Here is a 23,661-nt window from a genome sequence, read left to right on the forward strand (position 1 = left end):
GAGATTGGCTTTGAAGACACTCGTCATTGGGTTTTCGTTACATGTCATGTATGATAGAATTCATTTATGACTACAAATATAACTGTCTTTCGTACACACAAATCTGTCACCTCGATGACACGCACGAATCCAGCGCTCTCGCTACTCGCTTTGATATTTCTCCCCAGGAAAATGTAAAAAAAATACTTTGCTTCTACTTGCGTCTCGTTTTAAACGATCAGGATACCGCGAATCGCTTTTGCAGGTTCCCCAAGCGCACCTCTTCGTCGTAACCATTGTTAATAAAATTACTCCGCCATGTTTGTCTGAGTGAAACACGTGCTGAAACACGTGTTTCCACATATATGAAAACCGCCAAAGTGGTGTATTTCTTTATTATCAATCAAAAGCAAAGGCATCATGTAGTTGGTTGCGTCTTTAATCCTTCTGAATTTGTGAAGGTATGTTGATTTTAAAGTTTACCTGTCACTGCAATAATGTATTTTAAGTTCGGGATTTAATATTTTATGTCCATTAATCAATTATTTCTTTATGTCAAGAAAAATTTGCGATAAAGTCATTTCCGCGTTACGTAAATGTTTTTTATGGATAACATTTGTTGATTCTAATGGGATTTTTCAATAAATTTGAGTTCGCAACGATTTAGTAATGGAGACTTCTGATCTTTTCCGATTTATTTCAATAGTTTACCTCAAATTATAGCAAAGCTATAAGATTAATCAAATAGTGACACGTCATTCTTCACACAGTCTTAAAGTGCTACTGAAGTGAAATTTTCATATTTCGTTTTTCGATACAAACGTTTTCTCTGTATTTTACTGATCATTTTGAGCTATCGCCCACTGAATTTAATCGATGGGAACGCATCGAACTTTGTGTTCAAACATGGCATATTTGCTTGTTTTGATGCGAATTTTACTTTGAGTGCGTGACGTCATATAAAGGACGGAAGTTCAATTTTAAAGCTCTTAGTATATAAAAATTATATATGAACAAGCATATTTCCACCTGGAATTTTACATATTTTATAACTTCTCTTCGCAAAAATTGCGTATATTTAGTGACAAATGAGCAACACGCATAGGTAAGCAACATTTACAATCGATTAGAGTTTTATAAACTTCTTGAATTAACTTATATTTCTCAATAAACTGGGTGCCGCATGCTTGACGAAGTCTGCGGTTTTAACACACACGCAATGTTATCAGAAACTAACTGTAACGCGCTTATTTCCAATCATCCAATGTATACTACTTTTATAAACTTCTGGATTAGACTTATCATTCTTATCATATGGGTGTCGCATCCTTGACGTAGTCTGTGGTTTTAAAACCCATGCAATATTATCACAACGCACATAATATAAGGAGAATAATTTTTTATTAAGTTAGTCAAACGTAACGATACACCGCAAGTTAAAATATGGCGAGTAGGCAAAATTCTGCAAAAAATCGTCGAGGAGGACAATATTGTGTTGCTGGTTGGCCCAACGGAAAAAGTTGTACAAACAGTCAACACACAGAGGGTGTCTCAGTACATCGTTTCCCCATGAATGACAAGGAGAGGCTGAATAAATGGACGAAATTTGTTAGGAGACATAGGCCAAAATTCGTTCCTCAGCAGTACTCTGTGCTATGTTCAATGCATTTCGCAGATTCTGCATTCACCGTGAACGCAACAGTTGCAAAATCGCTAAACATGAGACGACGATTGCGAAATGGAAATCCATTGCTAGGCACATTACAAACAAGCATGAAAACCATCCAGATGAGTTGTTTCCTAAATGTGCTCATGGAGAGCTAGATGAACGTCTATGGCTTCAAGTTGGTATGAGCATGCACACATTTAGGCAGCAAGACAGAATTGAGATTGTTAAAATGTCTAAAATGTTATTTACCACTTTTCAGATGGGATTGTATTCTTTTTAAGGAACTAAATCATATCAGCGACTTTCCTCCATTCTGTTGAAAAAATCTGTTCTCAAAGATGTCAAAAAACTATCTTCAGAAGCACAAACTAGTTGTCTCGGTTTTCATTCAACATTAAATGGTTGGCATCCAAAGATGACCCACTTTTCTTGGCTTGGTACATATTGCAGGTAACTTGTAATCACTGTTCTCTATCTGCCAAGCCTTTTTTACTTGTTCCTAGTCAAAAAAAAAAATTACATAATAAATGGTTTGTTCTGTTTAGGCACGTACTGGCAGTACTTCATTTCAATGAAAACCTTCACAGACAGCCAAAAAAAACAAAAAATGGAACACCATATTATTCTGTGACATACCCAAAATTTATATCAGGGGATGAAGTAGTAAGAACTGTTTCTTCAGCACCATCATATTGTAAGTTTAGCATGTATGCATTGGTACTCTTGACTTACACATCTAACCACTTGTCATTTTTCCAGACTATGTTAATGAAATCAAAAATGTCATGGTTCTTAGTTGTGAGGAATCCATGGACAACATATTTAAGAAGTATAAGGAAAAAGTCCCAGAAGCCTTAAACAAAACTTTCTCGGATCAAATTTCCAAAACTGAGGCAATCCAACGGCATTTGGATAGGAAACAACTATCTTCAACACCATTGTTTCCCACATGTAAGTTGTTCATGCTACCATGTATAATAAATATGGCCAGTGCATTCTAAAAGTAAACAAATTAAATTGTTATTTATAGATCAACAGCAAGATGTACTGCAAGCAAAAGGTTTAGACAAAGAAAAACAAGCTGCTTCAACAGGTCCTTCAGATCCAAAAAAAATGCGCTTATGCAAAATTGTGGACAGCCAATGAAAGGACATCCAAAGGTCATTGTCCACAAGAATTACTTGACAAATATTCTTAGCAGGCCAACTTTAAAGTTAGTTATAAAATAATATACTATGCTACAAAAAATGTTCTTATTTGATTAATTATTTTGACTTCACACAACAAAATTGTGAAGCATCACAGCACAATAATGAACCACATAAAGGTAAAAAGTAGAGATACATGGCAAGATATTAATCATTCGTTACAAAACAAAATTAGAAATCAAAAATGTACTAACTCATTTTCATGTATTCTACGACGCTTGTATGACCTTCCATCTTGGTCTCTTAGAAGTGAGCCAACATTCTTCAAGACTGTAGCATGTGTCATAATCGTGTACTCTTCGTGAAGAGTAACACAGCTAATTTTTTCAATGCTACCATCGAATACCAGTTTATGTAAAGTAGGCCCAACCTATTGACAACAACGGTATTCAATGGCATCTGTCAGCAGTTGAGTACGACCCAAGCTACATGCACACCTATAAAAAAGTGGTTTGTTATCATATTTATGCACCACGACATAAGGACAAAATAACATGTTTAATTCATGGTTTAATTTCTTCTAGAGTTCTAGTAACATTTATCAACTTACCACTTATCTAACTGAAAGGTTCCTTCGAACCTCGCTTCCAATGTTCGAGGTTCTAAGCCATCTGCGTCTTCTTCGACCGACACAAAATTCTCTCCGACTGCGTTCGCAAGAGGTTCATTTTCGTAAGGATTTACCACTGAATTAGCCACAATTGTATCCTCATCGCCGGAATTTGAAAGTAAATTTTCATTTGCCATATCTGAGTTTTCAGTATCCGAACTGCGTTCGCTTTCACTGCTTGAAGAACTCATATTTTATTGTGTATATGTGTTAAAAATCTAACAAAATACTAGTAAATCAATGCTCATACTTCGACTTCCGTCCTTTTTATACGTCACATCCGTATAATATTTCAGTGGTAAAAATTCGCACGCGTAACCCAACTTTGAGCAAAAATTTATTGATGATCCCGTGCTTCAATATGCATAAAAATTATACCAAAGTGATCAGGAAAGATAGAACTATTTGATTATAGAAAAAAATCGATACCCAAAATTTCACTTCAGTAGCACTTTAAATGTTCTGATCTCTACTGTTTTTCTGGGGCCGGTTGTATAAAGCCCTTAACTACTTTTTAACTACACTTTTTGCAGTGAAAAAGTAGTTAAATTTAACCACGCGATTAAGTCGGTTGTATAAAAAGGTAGTTAGCGCTAAATGCAGTTAAAAGGTAGTTAAAATTAACTATGCTATGGAGCATAGTTAACTTTTCAAAACACAGTTAAATATGGCGGCTTAGCTTCTCAAAGACAATTATGGGCGAGATGTTGTTGTTCAACAACGTTTTATCTTGAGTTTTTAATCACATATGTATCTTCCATGGCAAAGGCTTTTAGAATAAGAGGTTTATCGACGGTGTACTACATTCGTCAGTGCTGTAAACATCCCATATTTTGTTGATGAAAAACAGCCAACAATTTATCCATCTAACAAATCCTTTTTACACAAGAGCAATTGCATTTTGTATTATCTTTCTTGCGTCCGGTAGCTCTTTGCAACTCATAAACGAGACTCTCAATTGAGATAGAGCCACTTCTCTAAGATTAGTGCACATAACTCGCTGACATTGTCTTACAAATACGTACAATTCGTTCAATGACAAAAAAAAAGAAAGAATGTTATTCGAGCAATGAATCCTATAGCCTTGGATGTATCAAATATTCGAATTGCGGGTTTTTCCCTTTGCATTTTGCTTGATTGAATATCATATGCATCATATAAACTCTTTGCTCTATGGAAAATAAGCTAGATTATGTTAAAACGAAGAGTTACTACAGTATAAATGTTTTTCTAAGTATACCAATGATAACACATATAGATACATGAGCTTTACAACAGTTTTTATTCATGACTAGTCGTTTGTGTATCAGCTGCATGAGATACAATGATGTTAGTTTTTTAAACACATAAAACATTTCATTAGCATGCATGGTGAAGGTCGATGTTTCTCAATATATGTACATTATCCATTGCATATTGTTTATTACACAAGCAGAAAATATACATGACAGTCAATTAGTGGGTTTTATTGATATTTCATAATATATTTCCTATATAAAAATTTTTATTTTTAATGTGCATACAATCTTGCCAGCTATAAAGATCTAGCTACTGTTTGATGATTTAAAAAGTAGAAAAAAATGAATAAAACTCCCAAGCTTTAGACAAAAATAGGCTAATAAATCACAAAGGCATAAATAAAAGTTTCATAGCTAAGGCTCATTAACAAATATACCCAATAGTTTTTATAACTCAGTTTTTGCAAGGCAGAATTAAGAGCAAATAAGTATTTTGTGTATAGCTGTGAATATAACATGTCACAAGCAGAGAAAAGATAGTTGCTGGATTACATGGTTACTAACTATGATGACTCAAAGAAATATTTTCTAATAATAAAAAAGTCCATCACAGTCATCTTTTACAAATATGTGTGACTTATGTCAGTACAGACACATTTCTTTCAAGCATTTTACTCAGCTGTTATAAAGAGAAACGAAACGACCTTTTCTTTTGTTACCCTCAATCTCTCAGTTTTAAATTCTATAAAAGCAAGGCCATTTAAATATTTAAATCCTTGCACATAAAACACAATATGAATCAATTTGAGAAGAGTTCATTGTTTCGTTTGCCCAAGTCCATTATATACAATTGGTACATAAAATAAAGCAGTCCTTGCCGAGACTCATCATTCATCAACATCGTACTGTATTACACAGAAGATAAGGGTCGATTTTCTTGAGAAAAGTCCAAAGTATATGCTACAATTTAATCCTGTTACCATGTCACCGTGAATTGTTTATTAAATTTTCTTTTCGCATCATCAACATCCGTAAAAACGACAATAGTTTGCCATATTTTAAGATTTTTACATAAGCCAAGAGATTTTTCTTCATTTTAAAGTCATTTTATAGTTCACTTTGTTGGGTTTGATGCAGTGGCCATGATAAATAATCACACTGATGTCTGGAGGTTTTATTACATTTATTCCCACACATAGAAGAAAGACTAGCACACGACAACTAACTGATGCACAGAATGATACAGCTATTTACATACGTGACGCTAAACTATGATTGGTCAGTTTATTTCCTCAGCTCTTGTTACAAATAATATCGATTACGTTTACAATCATTTCTATAATTAAACATGTAGGAAGTTAACACACACTTTACAAGATACACATATACACATCACATGAGAGCATAACCTAACACACTTGCCCGCCATTACAAAGCAAAGATTGATTAAACTTTATGTCATTTTATGTAAACAACACTCCACGAAATTACCACGCGAGATAACTACGCAGTTACTTAACTATCCGACAAACTACGTTTTGTGCAACGCAGTTAAGGTACTACGGTTACGGAGTTAACTACGGTAGTAAGCGTTAACTAATGTTAAAGTTAACTACGTTTTTATACAACCGCCCCCTGTGTGTAAGGTGAAAAATGTTTCTTTTTTTATTCATTTGTCACGTATCATTCAAATCTCATGTTGAAGATGCATATTCTACATCGCCAACAGAAAACAAGCCATATTTTAAAGACCTTTGCCACGGCTAAATATAAATCAATGCAAAATACTATTAATATATTGATTTTTTTTAATATAACTAAAATTTTTACACCCATAGTGTATAGTGCAACTGCATTATCGATAAAGTTTTGCTTTAGATAACTATATGGAATGATTACTGTATGGAATGATGAGGTTGAGCATTATATCAAGAATCATTCAGACCGATTCTTGATATCATGTGAAACACGAATGCAATAATTGTTTTATTATTCACCGAAGTATTATCAGAACATATCCATATAAAACATTTTTCAAACCTTCGCTAATTTGTTTTTGTCAGACGGTTTATTCAAATCCGTGTCGTTTAAATATGTTGTAAATGTGTTCAAAGCCAGCTTCGTCGCTCTTTTAGTGTTTTCCGCATCCTTTTCCTTTAAAACCTTTCACATCGTTTTTAGGAACTGTAGCAAACATCGCTGTTGTTTGATTTATTTTCAAAACCGGCATTTAATGGCGGCCATATTTGTGGAAACTATTATCTGTAGGTTATGACGTCATAACCTGCAAATATCGAGAATAATCTGCAGGTAGTTGACCAATCACAGCCGGTATTCTCACATAGTGAATAATAATCGTAATTATTTTATACCGATTATAGTACAGCTGTTAATGACAAAATTCTTCACTTAAATGATACAAGGTTAAAACTATCTTATAGTCTTACCATGCCTCAAAAGACAAAATTTTGATATAGGGCCAGCTCATATTTTACATTTACAACGCGTTCTGCGCATGTCGTGTTTGATGACGTTTTCAGTAGTAAAAAAAACAAAAGTACGGAGTCATCGCACTTTCTCTGTATGTTCTTATACAACAGCTAAAGACGATAGAAAAACTATATTACAACTTTTGCTTTTGAGCAATACATTCTGAAATATTCTACATCAAAAGTGTTTTAAAATTACTGACTCAGCATTTTTGTTTAGTGTTATTACTCTTTCTTAAATACATTGGAAAAGCACCTAACCAAGAACAGTAATATTAAAATGATTTTAATGCCATCATGTTATTGACAATCACCCCCACAATTACACAAACGAGTACAAACAAAGTGTGCTTTGACGCGTTTACAACGACTAGAACATGAACTTTTGCATCCGCAACAAATAAGTTCATAACAGGCATCTTTAACTTGAGAGAGACTTGACCACTTTGGTAACCAAGAATTTTCATCACGGTACCAGCCCCAACCTGACAGAGTGGGAATAGCCTTCTCTTTTAAGCAGCACTGCCCCCAGAAAAATGCACCGTGCAACAATGCAAGCTTGGTGTGCTGAAGCAACGCTTCTTGGGTCAGTGTTCTGGACTTTTTGGCAAACAACTCTTGTCTAGCTTTATTGACTCTGGTGAAATTCCTTGGACGCAGGGGCGGATCTAGGATTTTGGATACCATAGGCAAAACATTATGACGTCATTCAGTGCTAAGCCTATGACGTCATACTTTGCAAAACATACTACACTATTTATGCTTTCGATAAATTGTTTAAATCAAACAGTCTAATCATTCAGCTATGCAGAATCTTGTAGATCTCAATCGTATAAATACATAAAAACATTGTATATTTATACTTACATATCACAAGGTCGTTGATTTTCACTATTCAGAATATTGAATGCACACAAGACTGTTTCGCCCCATATCAGGGCTCATCAGCCCTGTGAGAGCCGAATTAAGCAGACTGGTTATGGCGCCAGAAGTTCGCCTACACACCTTTGAAAAAGGAGTTTGGTTAGAAATGGGTGACTATATGGGATATTTCATGGATGTGATATTGCTCAATTTTTCACACCATCCCAGTCAATTCCAACCCTTTACCCCCCACCTAAAAATGAGCACTCTGGTTTTTGAAGGCGCCAGAAACTCGCCTTTCACACCTTTAGCAAATAGCAAAAGGAGTTTGGTTAGAAATGGGTGACTATGTGGGACATTTCATGGATGTAAGATTGCTCAGTTTCTTACACCATCCCAGTCAATTCCAACCCTTTACCCCCCACCTAAAATGTGCACTCTCATTTGCCAACAAATGAGCAGAATGTAAATGTAATGTAATAGTCAAAATAGAGCTTTGTATAAAGAGTCTTTGTGAAGACTAAAATTTGGTGTAAGGAAAAATTATTCTATTTATGCTTAACAATTTTTGTGAAAGTGAATTTATGTCGACAACGGCCGAGTACCATACACGTACTCAGCAGTTTTAAGATTGGAATGTATATAGGGAAAAAAAAACTTTATCGGGCGAGCTATTAGTTTGATGCAAATTCTATTGACGTTAGTATTGTGTACAACGCACAATAAATGGTTAACATATGGACATTTCAACAAAATAAAAAACTAGGATATGAATAAATTCATGCAAATTTTAGCCTTGTATTTCCAACAGCAAAAGTATTAATAACCTCACTAATATCTGGTACAATTTCCTGATCAATTTGCATCAAGGCCAAACCATTTAAGCGTTCCCCAACCATGGTACTTCGCTGATAGTTTTTAAGTGTCCTAAGGGAAGAAATAGATCGTTCACATTCACAAGAGGTAATGGGGAGCGTTCCTAAAATACGTAGTAAAATTTTAATGTTTTCAAATCCGGCGAAATGAACAGATTTTAAAGTCTGGGCAATGTTATCAGGAAGGAGGCCGCAGTGGGTCTCCCAATAAGTGTACCACAACCTAAGTTCAGCATCTAAGGCCAAAGGATTTGGCAAATCATCATAATAAAAGTTAGCCACAGTTTTGAATGGCTCTTTCCAATCCACCCCATCTCTTGTCATGGACATCATTTTCGTCGGTACAATGCTAAGGCCTTTATAGACATTCACACTCTCAAGGTCGAATCGTGATTCTAAAGAAGATTGCAAATGATCTAGTAGAGGAAGAGTAATTGCACGTTTATAATACTCAGAAATGGTTGTGTGGGGAATATTTTCCCTGGTCGTTTGTTTGCGCACTGTTCTTGGTTTCCATTCTTCAATGCCAACTTTTGCTGCCAGTTCAAGCGCTTCGTCATACCAGGTGTCATGATAAAAATCAGAGGAATTCCTCATGTTCACCACCTCAGTTTTCAAAGTTGAAATTAAATGAATACCATCCATTATATCGATACTCTTACCCTGTAATAACTGTGTTACTGGAAGAGTTGAATCAAGAATATTTCTCGTGATAACTAAAGCAACGACGAAATCAAACCTGTCGATAAGTTGAAACAAAAATGAGGCATCAGACTGAAGCAACGGTTTGAACTCACCATCTAGATTTTCAGACATATCGTTAAGGGTGGTGTATACAGGTACAAAAAGCTCTTGGAATGTATCTAAACCTTCGATACGTTCTACCCATCTAGTTTTGCAAACGTCTGTTAATCTAGTCTTCTTCGAGTTTGTTTCTGAATTACGTATATGTTTTTCAAAGGGAATATTGCGAGTTTGGGAAATTTTAATAAAATTAGTGGCATTGTTAACATGTTTCAACATATCATTGACAACACGTATACTCAAAGAATCGCAAATGGATAAGTTTAACCTATGACTATAGCAGTGTGTATAAAGAGCCTTTGGGTTAAGCTTTAAAATTTGAGCTGCTAGACCATTAGTGCAACCAGCAACTGAACCAGCCCCATCATAACCTTGCCCCCTACAATCATCTATTGATAAAGTCAGTTCCTTTAGAGCCTCTAAAAGTAGCTTGGCAAGTTGAGCACCACTTAGTCCCCACTTACAAAAAGAAATGAAATGAATTCTTCCCTGATATTCATATCGGTATCAACAAAGCGCAAAACAAGAGACATTTGTTCTTTATGTGAAGAATCAGATGCTTCATCAGCAATAACAGAAAAAACTTACTTTTTGATATCAGAAATAATCTGATTACTGATTACCTGGCCACAACATTTAATGATTTTATTTTGACTTGTTTTAGAAATATAACTTCTATTCTTACCACAATTCTTTAAATGATTTTCTAAAACTTTATCCCCTCTCCTAACTCCATAATTGAGTGTTTCAATGAAATTACCAACCCCTCCAGATGAATAACAACCAACAGTAGGGTGATACTTGGAATCATCACGATGCCCACGAAGAGGTAAACCTAGACGTCCACAAAAAATGACAGAATCAATAATTGGAGATAGTATTTCCCTATTCTGTTCTATTTCTTTCTTGATACCAGCATCCATGATCATCTCGATAGGCTGCAGAGTACCTGATATTTGGGAACGCAAAGCATCAAAATTGGTGATGTGGATGCATGCAAACCGACTTCCCTTTACTTTTTCCAGCATGTTGAGTGAAAGAGCATTTAGCATTCTTCCAATCTTGAAGAGGTTCAGTAAACAACTTTTTTACTTTACTGGCCTTGCCTGGGAATCTATTGCCAAACAACACACACGATAGACAATACGCACCATTTTGTGAAGGTGAATAGCAAAGCCATTCATGCTGGTCTAGCCAATCATGCCTAAATGATCTGCCATTAGATTTAGGAAAATGATACTTTTTATCTGGTTTATATACATTTTTTATCAAATGACATATTTCAGAATTATCCATACCCTTAACTTTCTCCCTATACAAGGAAACATCAAAATTATGGGTTAAAACAGCAGGTTGCATATCACCAGAAGTTGGAATACCAGGCAATAGTTCCTGGGATGATGTGTGAAGCAAAAGACTATTGGCTTTATTTAATGTCTGAGCAAGAGCTGCAGCAGAAGAAAAACTCTCATTGGGCATCCTTTTAAAAGTTGGTTGGGCAGCAGGCCTATTAGTTGAAGTAAAAAAAATTTGAAATGTCAACTGTTTTTTGGTGCAATATTTGGAAAAATTTTGACAAATTTTCGTTTCTCTGTTGTTGAGCTGCTAGAATTAGACTGTGTACAGGAATTAGACAATTTTCGCTTCAACCTGTGGGCATGGAAAATGAGAGGCACAAAATGATTAGACTGAAAAGTCTCACCTGGTTGTACAGATCCTTCATGACAAAACAAAATATTAATAGCATCCAAACCTCTTTGGCTTAATAACCGGGGCTGAACAATACGATTAAATAACAATTTATATCTACTTTCACCAGAATCAGGATAAAAGTATGAATTTTTCTACCTAAAACAGAAGATAGGCCCAAAATACAAAGAAAAGATGACCATTTCTGGTCATTACAATTTAAAATAGCCTCCTGTTTTACCAGTTCATCTGTTGTATATCCAGTGTCTAAACATTCTTTAGACACTGACAAAGGCAAAAGATTGTTTAAGCTTTGGGCAAAGTAATCACTGTGCTCACTTATAACAGACAAAAGCATGGGTGTTGAGCATAAAAGCAGCATGAATAAATAGCTCAAGCGATGTTAAAATTCGCAAAGTAGGGACCAATGCATTGTTACCTACCAGAACTAGGGAAGCTGAACTGTAGAGGCAATTGCCAGAAGCTTCAGATCTTAAAAAATATTCAAGAAAAGAAATTAATATTTTGTTTGGTAGATTGATTGCATTGTATGAATGAATTGCTGACTGTAGACAAAGATATAGCCTAGCGAAATTGAGATTTAACCATTTTACACGTATATATAAATACTACAATACGATATATATAATTATAATATATTTACCTTATTGCAGTACAAGTCTTTCCGTCATGAGCGTGCTTTGGCACATATATTTCAGCTCCAAAATTTCGACACAGAGTATGGTCGGGGTCATAAATTCTATCTAACAGCTGCTCGTTAGTAAACATAGGTCGAACGTCGACCAATAAACGAGAAAAAGCTCATTAAGGCATTTTAAATCGTTTTGGCCAACGCAGACTGAGCAGTCTCGTATAAATTACCACAACACAATGAAGACATTATAAAATATCACAAAACCGTAAACTGAGCACAGAGGCTGTTCAGAAACAATACGAGTGTATGTTAATTTTCAATTGCCTAATTTGCCTAGCTCAACTATGCTTATCAACAGCAATGATTGGTTGGAATTGCTCAAGTTAGGCAAAAAAAATTGACCAATGAAAGCATACGGTTGCAAAAAATTGCCCAATCAGAATACCTATACACGATGTCAAGTTAGGCAAATTCATCTTGTTTAGGCAAATTGCTAACAACCAATCAAATGGCTAGATCGCCTTCTTGACTTAGGCAAAATGGCTGCTTTGCCTAACGACACGGAGCTTTTTAGATAATCATACGCATCTGGACTACGATTCATATCAAAATTACGTCATTTAATTGCACAACATTTCTAAACAACAAAAGTCAGATGATTTGACTGCGATAAAGTGCTATTCATAGTTTCATAATTCGATAAATTCGTATCGAATCTAAGTCGAAGTATATTTTGGTAATTTCACCATAGGCACTTGCCTATGGTGCCTACCCCTAGATCCGCCCCTGCTTGGACGATTATATAAGAGGACCTCATATCGCTCAATCACCTGCAAAACATTATATGAATCATAATAGAGACCTTATTTGATAGATAATTTATGCCTTTGGCGGTTTCTGAATTACCTGCAAGGACGAACAATCGATCCTTTCTGGCAACAAATTTAGCTCTTGCAACGCTAAAGCTAGCTCTGGAAATAGATTCCATACATCCCATGCAGTTTTCTTTCCCCGACCTCCAAGAAAGGAAACAGTATCACACCCCGTAAAAGCGTTAAACAACGGTAGAACAGATGTCTTGTCAGGTCCGTTAATCGATGCAATTGTATGCGCGGATATATAACGCGAGTGCTTTTATGTACCATAAAGAATCCATAATTCTTCTGCTTTGATTGGCAATTGAAATGGCCAGTATCAATACGTCAGTATCATTTGTTCTTACAACAATCCTCTGGTGGCCGCAGTCACTTGCATCTAACACGTGCACCATCAATCGTGTGTCAGCCTCTTCATGATTACATGGCTCCAACATTGATACCTCGGTTCTTTTAGGGAAGCCCAAGACCTTTTCTTCAAATGTGCTGTAAATTTCTCTTTCTTCTGGACTCGGCTGGAAAATAACTTTCCGCGCCAAGAAATTGAACCGATCCATTTTGTTGGCATCTACGCGCAGGAATCCCTTCTTATCAGTAAGGATACGTACTTTCGATGAAACCTTGCGGCGTTGACCAAAGCCTCTCTTCTCCCGTGTGGTTATTTTCAGCGAATCCTCTTTGTATACATCCCACACTAAATCAATTCTTTTAGCTGATTGAAATTGCTTTAATACAAAAGGAATGAAAGCAAACTGTGCGTACTCTTCAAACGTTTACCAAGTTTTGAGGTGAAATCATTTGAACAACAACAGCCCCGTCTAAAATAATAACATCGGGAGTTGGTGACTGAATTTTGGTAGTCGGCTTGATAAACTTTGTCAAGTCTGCTTTATTACCAGTGCGCAAACTTCCTGCTTGTGAGAGAGATGGTGGCCATGGTTGGTTCTAATATTTAAAGAAATCATCGGGATCCCCATTTCGATTTTGACTGGCAATATGCAATCTTGAAATTAAAGCACAGTCTAGTTTCAGAGTTTATACTTTTACTTTATCTTTTGACGAAACACTTTTTCTTCCTGTTTTAAACGTTGGCAGATTATCCTTTTTCAACGTTTCAGTAATACTCTTACTTCTCTCGACAAATCTTTCGTTAACAAATGCTTGATATTGTTCTTCTCCAAGGGTTACAACATTCTTCACCGTATCAACCACGGAACTGTTCATCACGTCATTTGTGTGGATGGCAAATAGGTCTTCGCTCTCTTGTACAAAAGGATTTCCCATCGTTTGAAAATTGGAGACGACGTTTGAGAGATCTTTATGAAATTTACTTTGAATAGATGGAGTTTGCTCATGGTGTAGCTGATTGTTCACATGTGTACTCATCTCGAATTCCCTAATTATTCATGCAATTTCTGGACCTGCAATCATCCATCTCCTTAAAGCTAAATGGTTTTCGGTTAGTTCCACAGCACCACCTTCTCCCTTTACCACTGCATTAATTTTCTCGTGAGCATGATCTAATGCTATAGCTGAATACTGTTTCTTCGTTTTATGCACCACAAACGAGCCCTTGGAGAACTGCTTAAAGACGTCAGGAAGTTTGAATGGAAGCTCCGACATATCACGGATATGGACAGAAAGCCATCTTGCATAATTAACATTGTCCAAAGTAAACATCCACGGAACAAGTTGCTTAATTGACTAGAAGTTTAAGGTAAAATTAGCTTCTCTAAATGATCGCACTAGTTGTAAGCAGAGTAATTCTATTTCCAAAACTCTGGTCCAATACAGAAACTGTGGATGATCTTTTGACATATCTTTTTTCCAAATGTGGAATTCTTTAGCTTCTCCATTGTCAACTTTCACGAAATGCTAACATTCAACTTTCTAGTCGTTATAAATGCGTCAAAGCACACTTAGTTTGTACTCGTTTGTATAATTGGGGATGATTGTCAATAACATGAGGCATTAAAATCATTTTAATATTACTGTTCTTGGTTAGGCGCTTTTCCAATATATTTAAGAAAGAGCAACAACAGTAAACAAAAGTGCCGAGTCAGCACTTTTAAAACACTTTTAATGTAGAATATTTCACAATGTATTGCTCAAAAGCAAAAGTTGTAATATAGTTTTTCTATCGTCTTTAGCTGTTGTATAAGAATATACAAGGAAATTGCAGATTTCTCTGAACTTTATTTTTACCGACGACGTCATCAAACTCGACATTCTCAGAACTCGTTTTAAATGTAAAATATGGGCAGGCCCTATATCAAAATTTTGTGTTTTTAGGCATAGTAAGAATGTGAGAAAGTTTCATACTTGTATTATCAAAGTGAAGGGTTAGATGGTATTTTTGTCATTAACAGCTGCACTATAATGAAACTGCTTATTCATAAGATCGCATATCGTCTGCTTATCGTCTTTTCGTAGAAATTGCTTATCGAAACTGCTTATCGTCTTTTCGTAGAAATTATTAAGATGCAGACTTGATCACATAATATTAAATGATGTTGTAAATTTCAGATGTACGTCTTTTTATAGAGTTTTGAGTTAAGCTTCTTGTTTCTTACATGCAGATGAATCCATACATTGTTTGGACTATTCTCGTCATACTTTATAAAAATTCTATAAAACTTTCGCTTCACCCATAAGTTGTTGATACTTATTAAGAACAGTCAATGTGTTCTTTTCACAAATTTAATCAAATTGATATTAGATGATTGAAAATGCTTTGATTACTGGTAAGTTTAATCTTGCTGTGTTGTATAATTAAGTTTTAAATAAAAACATATGAATATAGAAGTACTTGAGAATAGGAAAAATGTTTTGTAAAAATTTAAAGCAAGCATATTATGTTTGTGTCTATGGCCAAATTTAAGTTCTTATATCTTTTTTTAAATTTGCTTACATTACACATCAAAAATACCAAGATTAACATGATAACAACAACAAAATCATACGGTGTATCTTTGATTTACATAACAATCTAATCTCGTGATTATTTAAATTCCTTGTAAACCAAAATATTTCTATAAACCAACGTATCGACAATAAAGGTGTACATTAATTTTCTACGCAATGTAAAATGTAAAAACAAAACGAAAATATCTATCTTCTTCCATAAAAACGGTAAGTTATTGATAACGTGTTTGTATTAAAATGAATTTACGTGCATACGTAGATATCGGCCCAACGACTAAATTCTTATATATGACTGTTTGGCATGGCGAATTTATTTCGAAATTTGATATGTTCATGTAAACTCTGTGTTTGAAAACAATGCAGCTTTGTCATATTGTCTAATAATAATATATAATAACAATAATAATAATAATACTAATAATAATAATAATAATAATAAATAAGTTCATTGGTATAATAAGATTTACATAATACCCGTTTGCAAGCAAGTGAACAAAACTGTAATACAACCTTACAACTACGACGTTATTAGAAAACATTAAAGATTGTATAACAGTGTTCATGGATTTGTGACATTGTGACAAATTTCACAAATGAATGCAAATCAACGTTTAATTTACTTAATAAGATTACTAAAGGAAAAAGCCTTATAGAGCTATGCAAAATACAGATCCCTCGTTGTTCTGAATTTCTTTATTTAAAATGATCTGTTCCATCTGACACAGTCAGTCTTGTTATCTTATATAGATTATTTTCCTCCAGTCATTTTTATGGTCCAATTTCAATGTACTTCAGTTGACCAGATCAGTGGACTTTGAATTAAGAAAAAAAAAGTTTAGTGCGATTTATCTTGGTGCTTCCGAGAATAAAAATGTTAATTTGGTATTAGAATTAGATAAACTGACCTTTCATTGTAAGTTTTCTTTTACCCAAGTAATTATTTTAAAATTGCTCTACCATTTTACAATAAATAAACGTATATAGAAAAAAATACAAATGACTTGTTATATAAAACTTGTATAGCAATCTGAAATATAAATTAATTTTCGTGCAAACCCAAATACTTAGTCAAGTACTTCCTTATACCTATTGTCATCAATAAACAAAGTTTGCATCATCAATGGATGTTGTTTAAAAATTTACTTTCATTTCATTTTTTTAAACATATCTTAATTTAAAAGTGACATGGTTATTTTTGAAAATGTCTAGCTAGCTTAAATCAAACAAAAATTGCCAATTCTTACTACATGCATCCGAAGGAAATAAAAGAGCTTTGTTTCCCATCGAGTCTTAATATATCCGCAAAACAAAACACAGACGACACACAGTTTTATTTGTTATAACGAAAATCAATTTTTTTAATGTTGTGTTGCCCTAATGGGAAACAATACGTTTGTCTCAAGTCATGTGACTACGATTGAACCAATCACATTTATCATACCATGCACAAATATCGCAATGTTTTTAACATAACTTTATTTGATTTTAGTTTTTCACATTTTTAAGTTTTCAGGAAACTATTAATTTATACGTAAGTTAATCATAATTTTGTATACCAATTTTAGTTTTAATTTCAAGAAATGGCTTCACATTTAAATCTTACTGAGGAGGAAAACGGAACTCGTTTGAGCAAACTTTTAATAAACAAAGGAGCGCAAGCCTTGAAAGATACATTGCAATCTTTATTAAAACCATCAAATTTATCTGCTACACTAAATGATCCTTGTAAAAAGAGAATATTGAAATCAATAAAATTCAAAGTGATTGGCAAAGATCAATGGGATCTTCTTTACCCGTCAACTGCTTCACCAGACATTGGAAACTTTGATATTTCATTGTTGACGGTCTTATTGCGAAATATATGTGGTCTAACAGCACCAGCTGGTGGATGGGATAATTTTCCCTCTCACTCAGATACCTCAGTTTCAGCAAATATTGCAAGAATAAAGTATTATCGAAACAAAGTGTACGGTCACATCACCAAAACTAGTGTAGATGACATTGAGTTTAAGGACTTGTGGCAGGAAATTTCAACAGCATTGGTTGGTTTGGGTATTCAACAAACTGAAGTAGATGAATTGAAGGAAGCTCCTCTCAGTCTTGATGAGGCGAATTACATTGAAATGTTGAAAGACTGGCATAAGAAAGATGAAACATTGATCGAGTCGGCTGGGGAAATCAAAAAGATTGCTTTTGATACAAATAAGAAAGTTGAAAAAAACCAGGAAGATGTCAAAGTGATAAAAAATTATGTAGCTGACATAAAAGAAGAAGTGATGGAGACAAAAGCTGATGTAGCGGAAATAAAAGCTGATGTAGCAGAAATAAGGTCTCGTGAAAAAACTTCTTCAGATCTCGAAAAGCTTGGAAAGTGCGATTTCGATGGTCTGAAAGAAGATCTTAGTAAGAAATTGTTACAAGGTACTAGACAATGGTTATTTGAAAAACTCGACACTTGGTTCAACGATGAAGATGTTTCTAATGTCATGGTTTTGATCGCTGGACCAGGTGTTGGTAAAAGTGTGTTTTCTGCTGAGGTTTGTCGGCGGTATTCCGAAAAAAAGGAACTTGCTGCTTGCCATTTCTGCAAGTATAATCGATCGGATTATAGAAATCCTCGAATGTTGATAGAATCATTGGCCAGTAACATGTGTGATACAATATCCGGTTTTAAATCTCAATTGAATGAAGGATTGAAGAGAAAACACTCAAAAATAATGATTGCAGATGCATTCCGTGTTTTATTAAATGATCCATTGCATTCCTTAGAGAATGACAAACCAATGCTTTTGGTCATTGATGCATTAGATGAAAGTCAAGCTAATGGCAAAAGTGAATTACTAGACTTGATAGCGAAAGAATTTCGCCGACTACCTAAATGGATTAAAATTTTTATCACTAGTCGCCCAGAACTTCCTGTTCAAAATGAATTGAATGAAATGAATCCTGTCGAAATAAAAACTCAACCTCGTGATAAAAACAACGAAGAAGATCTGCATCAGTATTTGAAATATCAGTTAAACTATTGTCGCTCTGGGAACACTGAGTATTCTGTTTCTGACGACGTTTTAAGATTGCTAGTTGAAAAATGTGAAGGGTCTTTTCTTTATGCTTATTACGCGCATCAAGAGCTAAAATCGGTAGCTGTTGAACTGACCAAGGAAATTATTAAACAATTAGTTCCTCTTGGCTTAAGTGGTTTCTACAAGAATGAATTTCTTCGAGTAAAAACATTATTAAAAGAGATAAGTTTATCGACAAACAATATTGTTTTTGCAGATGAAAATTTTAAGAAGTTTCTTGAAGTGCTGGTGGCCTGTCGAGATTTTTTGCCCCAGTCGTTTGTTTTTAAGTGTTTAGGCTTACCTGATGATATCAAGTTTGAAGATAGCAATAAAATCTTTGAAATGATATCTCAAATTTTGCCAGCTTACGATGATCGTGTAACCGTGTATCACAAGTCTCTTATCGATTGGTTGGAATCAGATGGTTATAAAAAACATGAGTTTACAGTTGATTCTCAGTCCATAGTAAACGGGCATCAGTTATTGTGGCGTGCTTGTGAGAAAGAGTTTCATCACATTAAGTCGATAAACATTTTTGAAGATAAAATGAACACTGCTACGACTGAATATGCTTTGAAGAATGGGATATATCATATGATAGAATGTGGCAAAAATGTCGACTTTAGTTGGGCAGCAGATGTTAAAATTGTTTTTGCGATTTTAAAAATGAAAGGATTTGAAGCTTTACGGAATTGGGCGTCGTTAGCATTAGAAAAAGAGATGATTGGCCAGTGGCAGGTAATTGTAAAAGAAAGACGAGGTTTCTTGAGTAAGGATTTACTTCAGGAATTATCGGAATTATCACGCTATGAAAATACGAGGTTTATATTTTCAATCTTTTCACCCTGGTCATGTTATTTACAATTTATTGCAAATAGAATAGATGTTAGTGACGAGAAAAAATTATTAGCAAAGAATTTATTGAAACAAGGAAAATTTGTTTGGTTTGAAGATTTATTCTCGACTACTGAAACAAATATTCATTATTCGACTGTCTCCAGCAACACTAATACCTCCAGCATATTTGATACTTTCAGTCTTGATTTTTGGAGACATTTGCTTTCAAGACATCTTTGGATACGTCCTGAGAGGCATCCGTTTTTGTTAAAAAGTTGTTGTTGTTTTTCACCAGATGGATCGTTGTTGGTCGCCTTCGTTCGCACTGATTACATCAACATTGTTCTTTGGCACATTGAGCGTTATACCATTGTTCAAGTTATATCCACGAAAATGGAGGATACTTTAGGATGTTGGTGGTCGAATGGTTTACTGTGGATGTGGGATGGTTCTAATTATCTTAAGAAAATATCAATGTCATCGAACTGTTTTGCTGACGCAGAGGTTAAATATGTATACATTGGATTCAAACCAAAAGATTTTTTAACATTTGGTGACGTCTTAGTTTGCATTGACCAAGAAAATGTCGTTCGAGTTGTTAGAATTACCAACGGTGAAATACAATATAACAAGTGTCTTCCTATCGATAGTTTTGATTGTAGAGTAGCTGTATCACCAGATAATTCCGTTATTTTAAGTGTCAACAAAACAAAGTTTACAATATGGAAATGGAGAAACACAGACGACGAACTTTACCTTGAAGCTTGGCACACTGCAGAAACACCAGAAATACCCGTAGAGTCTTACCTTGGTATATCTGTAGAAGATTTCCGCTATAATTGCAGTTTTACAAATGATAGTAAACAAGCGGTCCTTTTTTTAAGTCCTAACGTGTTTCATTATTTTTTCTGTCTTATTGATGTGCATTCGACTGGGAATGTGAGCGCTGTTTTGTCAACTGAGGGAGATTATTTAAACGACGTCTTATTTGTTTATAAATCTTACTGCATTGGAATAGATGAATTTGGCTATTTGACTGCTCTAGATTTAAGGAGTGGTAAAAAATGCGCAGAGATTAGAATACGCGAGGATCGTACTGTCCCTCCTGTGATATATATGCATTACGAAACAGGAACTATCGCTGTAATATCAGATAGAGAATTCAATGGACACAAAATTCAATTTTTTAAAGTTAATGTTCCTGAATGAATTAATCATTGATCAATATAACTTACAAAAAATATTAAATGAAGACATTCATAAAACATTCATAAAACATTCTTACAAAAAACATGTTGATATTTCCTGATAAATACGCATAGACAATTATTGATGGTGTCTACAAAGAAGTAAAAAACATCGCATATGAACTTTATTTATATCATTTCACTGACCAGTAGAAAAATTTTCGTCTGCTGATGATTTGGTCAAGTAAAACACAGAAAGACAAAAACGAAGAACTGTGACTAAACATACTTGTTCCAGTTGATCATTCGAGCTCGAAACTTCCAGTATAAAAACTTCTTGGTAATCACACAATCCCGATTGCCAAATAGCAAGTTGAATGCTGTGACTTTAAAAAATAAAGAAAAATAAGCATGCAATGCGTACATGTCGGTAGCTTGTCAAGTATATTATTATATGACCAATTAATTGTTTAACCTTTTCTGCATTTTTCGAACGCTCTAGCTTAGATTCATGTCAGGTGACTGTGCTCAAGCCTTGCATCAAGCAAAGTAACGTAATTTAGATTTCTCTTGAATTTTTAAAGTTTTTTCACCAAAAAGCATTTTTGCTATAATTGTGTTTCGAAAAAGTTTTCTGACATGTTTAAGATAACGTTCATAGAACGTCATTCCCATAAACACAACACGCTTATATCTTGTATTAGATTACATTTGAAAGTAAACGCTTTGCGTTGTGCATTGTAAATGACGCTTCACAGTTCACGCATTCGAAATGTGTTATTACATTATTCATATTATATTTGAATGCGCGTGGATTCATTGTTTTAGTCTTTATGTAGAATGAATAAAACTCACGATACTTTTCCTACAAAGAAAAGAACGCGCAAAACGGTATTGTTCGCCATCGTTCGTATATCCGACTATCCCCGAGGATTACGACGGACAGACAGAAAGACAGACGGACACTTTTCAGTGTAGCATAGTGGTTAGGCGCGCATGCGCAGCGGCTACCCACAAAAACTGTTATCACGTACATAAGCCCATTGTAAAACTGCTGTTAAGGCTAATTTAGTATAATTTCTACTAAAACTAATTAAAACTGCTGTATAAGGCTAATTTCTTTGAATAAGGGAATTCATTTCCTTTAAATGAATTTTGTTTTCTGTTTTCACTTATATAGAATGAAATTCAAGATTATAAAGTCGGGTAATACGACGTGTAATTTAAATGTTAACTTGTGACAAACGTAAAGTAACAATAAAACCCTACTGATGATCCATTGAGACCATTGTGCTTTCAGTTATACCAGTAGAAATGTTAAAAACTGTTATTGACAATGAAACCTGCTTCGACAGCTATTTTACTAATTTGTCTGTAATCAATATTTTTATTACGCACTTGCATGTTATTTTGGAAGGAGCAGTCGCTTCCAACTATTATACAGAAAAGATATTTTCAAAGTCACAAATTTAATTTAAATACTAGAGGAAGGATTTGAAATTTAGTTGATGATTTTGTTGAATAAGATATTTTAAAAAAGAAAATTAGCACTGCTTATTATATATATTTTAAAAGAATCTATAGCTGCACTGCCTTGTTTCAAAGATTATTGATCGTGCTCCCAGAAGAAAAATTTGTTTTATCCTTCTCGTCTACACTTTTAGTAAAGGGAACATTTCACAAAATTCAAATACATATACTGTCATCATGCTAACTTATTAACTAGTCTAAACTCTTTTCATTTATATTAGACTTTATAAGAAGGCATTGTGGTTATAGTAATATTAATGGCGTTTATAATATGAAAATTATAAGAAATTACGTGTTCTAGAAGAGTAAAGTAAAAGAGGTGAAATTTACATGGTATTGGAGTTAATAAGGAATAGAGCATGTTCACCTTGAGAAAAATATTTGCCAAAAATAAAAAAAATGATTGCAATTATTATTAAAAAGCTATTTCAACCAGAAAATAATCACAAAAAAGTATAAAAGCTAAAAATAACCAGTAAATGTTTGGTAAGACCTTTCTCTAAAATAACTTTAAATGCATGGTTGTCCTTGTTGCAACCTTTTTTGGTTGTTTTGACCAATCATTTTTTACTTTTCACTTGTGACGATACGTGTGTCCTGTTCTTGGAGCTTGACAGAAAGACATTTATGGTTAATTAATAAAAACATTCAAAGATGAGAGTGAAATGAGAGTACTAACAAATGCTTGTAGTTTACAATAGATATTAGATCAACATCTTCAAAAAGTGTCAGCTGTAATTAAGTTTTAGATTGGGATCAAACATATATAATTTGGTGTGGACCTTTAAAATATGATTGATTTTAATTAGGACAAGTGCGAAATCAAAGTTTATACAATAACCAGATAAATTTGAGCAAATTCATTGGTCGAGAGCTATGATGTATAAGAAAACATGCGCACGGAATTGACGTCACAGAAAATTTCATGTTTATAAAAACAAGCAAATGGCGGATATATTTGAAAATTTATCGCAATGCCTCCCTGAATGAGAAAATAAAGATATTCACAAGAACCTAGATAAGGCAGTTAACGTATTTAAGCAAAAAAAGATGAAAAACTCGGTTTTCAAACATTAATTTGTACTTCGTCTTTCATAACAAAATTTCAACAAAATTGATCAGCCATTGCTTGTTTAATTTGTTAGCCGATCCCATTTTATGC

The 23,661-nt window shown here is 34.3% G+C and overlaps 3 protein-coding genes and 1 long non-coding RNA gene across 5 annotated transcripts; 1 reads left to right on the top strand and 3 right to left on the bottom strand.

Moving 5' to 3' along the window:
* The first annotated feature begins 381 nt into the window (after positions 1–381).
* LOC124443228 lies at positions 382–22,513 on the top strand. 2 transcript variants are annotated; one of them, XM_046993762.1, is made up of 3 exons: positions 382–440; positions 17,446–21,022; positions 21,073–22,513. In XM_046993762.1, exon 2 carries the CDS (start codon positions 17,461–17,463, stop codon positions 20,989–20,991), a length of 3,531 nt encoding a protein of 1,176 aa, XP_046849718.1. In that variant the 5' UTR covers positions 382–440; positions 17,446–17,460; the 3' UTR covers positions 20,992–21,022; positions 21,073–22,513. The 2 variants fall into 2 exon arrangements, with proteins under 2 accessions (XP_046849718.1, XP_046849717.1); XM_046993761.1 differs by having other exon boundaries at positions 17,446–22,513.
* LOC124443241 lies at positions 2,035–2,430 on the bottom strand. The gene is made up of 2 exons (XR_006947552.1): positions 2,285–2,430; positions 2,035–2,147 (listed from the first exon to the last, which is right to left on the bottom strand). It is a non-coding gene; the product is annotated as an uncharacterized LOC124443241 (long non-coding RNA).
* LOC124443234 lies at positions 2,917–3,727 on the bottom strand. The gene is made up of 2 exons (XM_046993768.1): positions 3,407–3,727; positions 2,917–3,293 (listed from the first exon to the last, which is right to left on the bottom strand). Exons 1-2 carry the CDS (start codon positions 3,655–3,657, stop codon positions 3,227–3,229), a joined length of 318 nt encoding a protein of 105 aa, XP_046849724.1. The 5' UTR covers positions 3,658–3,727; the 3' UTR covers positions 2,917–3,226.
* Positions 8,837–11,769, bottom strand: LOC124443195 (52 kDa repressor of the inhibitor of the protein kinase-like). The gene is made up of 3 exons (XM_046993730.1): positions 10,888–11,769; positions 10,325–10,685; positions 8,837–10,115 (listed from the first exon to the last, which is right to left on the bottom strand). Exons 1-3 carry the CDS (start codon positions 11,213–11,215, stop codon positions 8,837–8,839), a joined length of 1,968 nt encoding a protein of 655 aa, XP_046849686.1. The 5' UTR covers positions 11,216–11,769.
* Positions 22,514–23,661: the final 1,148 nt, after the last annotated feature.

This window comes from Xenia sp. Carnegie-2017, unplaced genomic scaffold (genome assembly GCF_021976095.1).
Source record: "Xenia sp. Carnegie-2017 unplaced genomic scaffold, XeniaSp_v1 HiC_scaffold_20, whole genome shotgun sequence".
In the NCBI taxonomy this organism is placed as follows: domain Eukaryota; kingdom Metazoa; phylum Cnidaria; class Anthozoa; order Malacalcyonacea; family Xeniidae; genus Xenia; species Xenia sp. Carnegie-2017.